Raw genomic sequence first — 3,730 nt, forward strand, 5'->3', positions numbered from 1 at the left:
CACACAATCACCGGTGAGAGTATATCAGTTGGAAAACATGAAAATTTAAATCTATAAATAAAAAAAATAATTTTAAAAACCCAGTATGTTAGCTCTTAGTTATTTTTTGTGGCAAAGTCTGAATTATTTTAAAAGGGGAACTGCTACAGCACTTTCAGCTGCTTTGTTTCCTTTCCTGGAGGCCCAAGCCTACTTTGGAACATAGTGACTTTTGGAAAAACTACACTTTCAGCCCCAGAACACAATGAGACCTATGTAACAGCATGACAAGCCTCTCTACAGTTTGGTTGGCTATTTTTTTCCAATTAGGCTTCACAGTACTGTTATGTAGGACCCATCTCTAAGAATGAAAAGGGTAGTATGGTCTTCAGCACCCATCCAAGCCTTCATTTCTTACACAAAACTACCAAATAAAGAGGTTGCTATATTGGTTACTCCACAGCAAATGAACTGAGATCAGCTCATTTCTTAAAGACCATGGAAGAACTGCTTTAGTTTAAAATAAGAAGGAAAGTAATGAATACAAAGTTAAGCCCAAGAACCCAAAGACAGAAGAGACTCTCCTTTCAGGAGTTTGTGTTATGACTCATTTATAAGTCTTATCTGCCTTCTGGCACACATGTCAATGCTATGGACTTCACGTGTGATCCATCAGCATCTCAAGACAGCATCTGCCATTTGATATCTAGATTATTAACAAATATTAACATTTGGCAACTTTGTCTCACAGTAATTATGAGTTTGTTATCTATTAATCTGTTTGTTATTAAATGATGATTTCAATCAGAATTCTTAATCCAGGACTGACAGAACTGTTTTTAAATAATGAAGAAAATCAAAGCTTAAAACCAGTTTGTGTAACTAGGTCTAGAATTTATTACTCCTGAGAGAACAAAGATACAAAATACATGTGAAAACTACACAAAGATTTCTACAAAGTAAAAAGTAGAAAGTGGGAAAAGGGAAAGCTACAGTTCAGTGGTTACACAGAAATGTACGGCATGCATTAAAATACTGTAAATTCATGAAGTTTTTTTTAAGTGCAAATGGTTTTTTTAACAGTTTTCACTGAAAAATATGCAAATTGATACCTATGTTGTACACTTGTCATATTATTAGAAAGACACCAACACAGATCTATGCATATACACATCAATACGTCTGAAGTACATTTTGTGGTTTCGTTATCCGTAGGCACTGGTTACAAGTCTGTTCAATACTCAGTTTCAGAAATTAAGCAGTAGCACTTATAGAACATTTCTTAAATACTACTAATAAAGGAATTGTTTTTAAAATACCAAAAAGATGAAATAATTTGCATTGTCATTTATAAGCATCCAACAACCAAAGAAGTATTTACAAATCATTGACCATACAGATAAAGAACAGTATCAAATACTCTGTGTAAAAAGATAAATAATTAAAATGTATATTCCCACATCACAAAGAAATGTGATCATACAAATTATGGCACCATATGTTTGTGAAACATCAAAAATAAATGTAGCACATAGATATCTCTTCTTCTATTTTACATTAAAATGTACAGTACAATGACTGTAAAATGTCAATGTCACAACACCCATTGTCTTCCAACTCTTGTTTCTGGTAATAGCAATTATTATTGGAGTCCGTGTTTATAAAGAAGTTGGATACTTCAGCCTTGGGCTAATATTGCTCTGTGATATTGCTAGACCATGAAACTTACACCCTAAAAAAGTTACATATTTTCTTTAAAATTACCTAATAGAAAGATCTATTTCACATGGGAATATTCTGGGAGGAAGTGTGATAGATGCAGTCTGTTCCTCTGTGTAGGAAAGCATAGGTTAAAAAAACCCTAATGTTTTTATTTTCATTCACAAATATCTAATTTATTAGAGAAATATTTCTTAAATTAAGGTTTATCCATTTAAAATTTTAATCACAAACAGTACTGCAATTTTCAACACATAATTAGGGTTCCTGCTAAAGCACTTAAACTTCCAAACCCTAATCATGTATCTCATTATGACAAATGGCTCAGAAAATCTGGAACGCAACAGTGCTATTGAGCTGAAAATGCTGATATCCTGGTTTGCACTGCTAGGGTAAAGAATGACATAATTATAGTATATGGATGTATTTTAAAGGTTTGTCTGCATGTGTCCATTTTTGACCACATGCCAAATCCAGACAGAAGTACATTGTTAAAGGCAACCAGAAATATTACAGTTAGCACAGACTAAGGCAATGATTTCTTTTTTTTTTTTTTTGTAAAAAATATTAAGGTGCAGAGAGAATTTCCTTCCTTGTTTTAATGGGTGCCAAATACTGATTAACAGTGCCAAGGAAAAGTAGTTTACATAAAAGGAAAGACTATTAAAATCTAGAAATACCTGAATTGGTTCTTTGATATCCAGATTTTTCCTGATTACCTGCAAAAGGAGTTGGGGGTGGATAGTTGGCTTCTGTGAGTTTACTCATGTCTGACGGTGGTGTTGGTGGTGGCGGTGGTAGCAAAGTGCTGTTAGGGCTACTAATATCTCCTTCAGCCACAAGAGTCAAGTCTGCCACATTCTCATCATCTACCATCTGTATGCCTTCAGCTTGTAATTCCCTTGACTGCCTTTTCCATATTGTTGCATTGTTTTCCTGTGCATGCGGAATTGGAGACAACGCAGTATTAAAAGGAACACTGAAAGTCTTCTGACTGTGAAGAGCTGTCAAAGCAGATTTATGTTTATTTTCTGAGTAACCCATTTTCTTAACTGAATTTTCATTAAAGTTTTGTAAAGACTCCTGTTTTCCACCTGGTGATGTACATCCATCCTTGCCATCATTTTTTGAAACTCGCTTGTTGGGGCCTTTAGGGCCTGCGGGAGTAGATGAGGATGGTTCTGGTCCAGTGGGAGGTAAACGAAGAAAATCAGGAAGAATGAGGTCTTCTTTCCTTAGCAGTCCACGTTGGTCATCTGCTCTGTTACTTTGAGCTTTGGATATGAGTTCAAAAAATTCTATTGGGGAAAAACCCAAAATTGACAAGTTTTTGTCAGAAAGTGCAATGTCATTAAAACATAAATTTTCAGCACATTTATTTTCCATGAAGATCTTCAAATCTTTCAATGCTGCCTTGAAATAAGATCCCATGTTAATGAGGAACTTTTTCAATTGCAGCAATGTTCACTAGCATCACTATAATTAAGACCATCAGGATTGCTATTGTAAGAGTTTTGCAGTTTAGAACAGCTGCAATTCACTGAGCCTTGAACACATCTTCTATTTTATGTGTTTAATAAATCTGTACACAGACAAAGGATTTTTTAATTCTTTATACAGAGCAAGGCTCCGGTCTTATTGACAATGGGTGCACGTTTCTATATTCCAGATGTTTTTTACTCATCTTAACTTAAAAATAGCCATGCCACTTGAAAGTTCAAAGATTCAAAATGTTGCAAATCTCCTTGTTATGTTGAATTTCTCTCAGTTTAATAATATTTTACCACAGTTTAACTACACGCCGTAGTTTTAATCCAGGTTGTTATCATCACAGGGCATGATCAGATGATGATTTGAGTAACCCCATTTTAATTTGCACTGTAATGAATCAGTAGCATATAAGTAGTCAACAGCCATCAAAGAAGGCATTACTAAAAGCAATGGGGCAGCTTTTTAGTAGAGTTTTTAACACAACTAGAAGTGATTTTCTGATCATGTCCTTCGTGATGTCCAATGGTTTAATACGTTTCTA

At 34.5% G+C, this 3,730-nt stretch overlaps 1 protein-coding gene across 1 annotated transcript; it reads right to left on the reverse strand.

Moving 5' to 3' along the window:
• Positions 1 to 338: 338 nt before the first annotated feature.
• Positions 339 to 2,996, reverse strand: LOC103771098 (regulator of G-protein signaling 12-like; the record flags this gene model as incomplete). Its single annotated transcript, XM_008938386.1, has 2 exons — positions 339 to 403; positions 2,379 to 2,996. Coding segments are annotated over 2 exons (635 nt in total), but the record flags the coding sequence as incomplete, so codon positions are not given.
• Positions 2,997 to 3,730: the final 734 nt, after the last annotated feature.

Source organism: Merops nubicus, unplaced genomic scaffold (assembly GCF_000691845.1).
Source record: "Merops nubicus isolate BGI_N331 unplaced genomic scaffold, ASM69184v1 scaffold17174, whole genome shotgun sequence".
Classification (NCBI taxonomy): domain Eukaryota; kingdom Metazoa; phylum Chordata; class Aves; order Coraciiformes; family Meropidae; genus Merops; species Merops nubicus.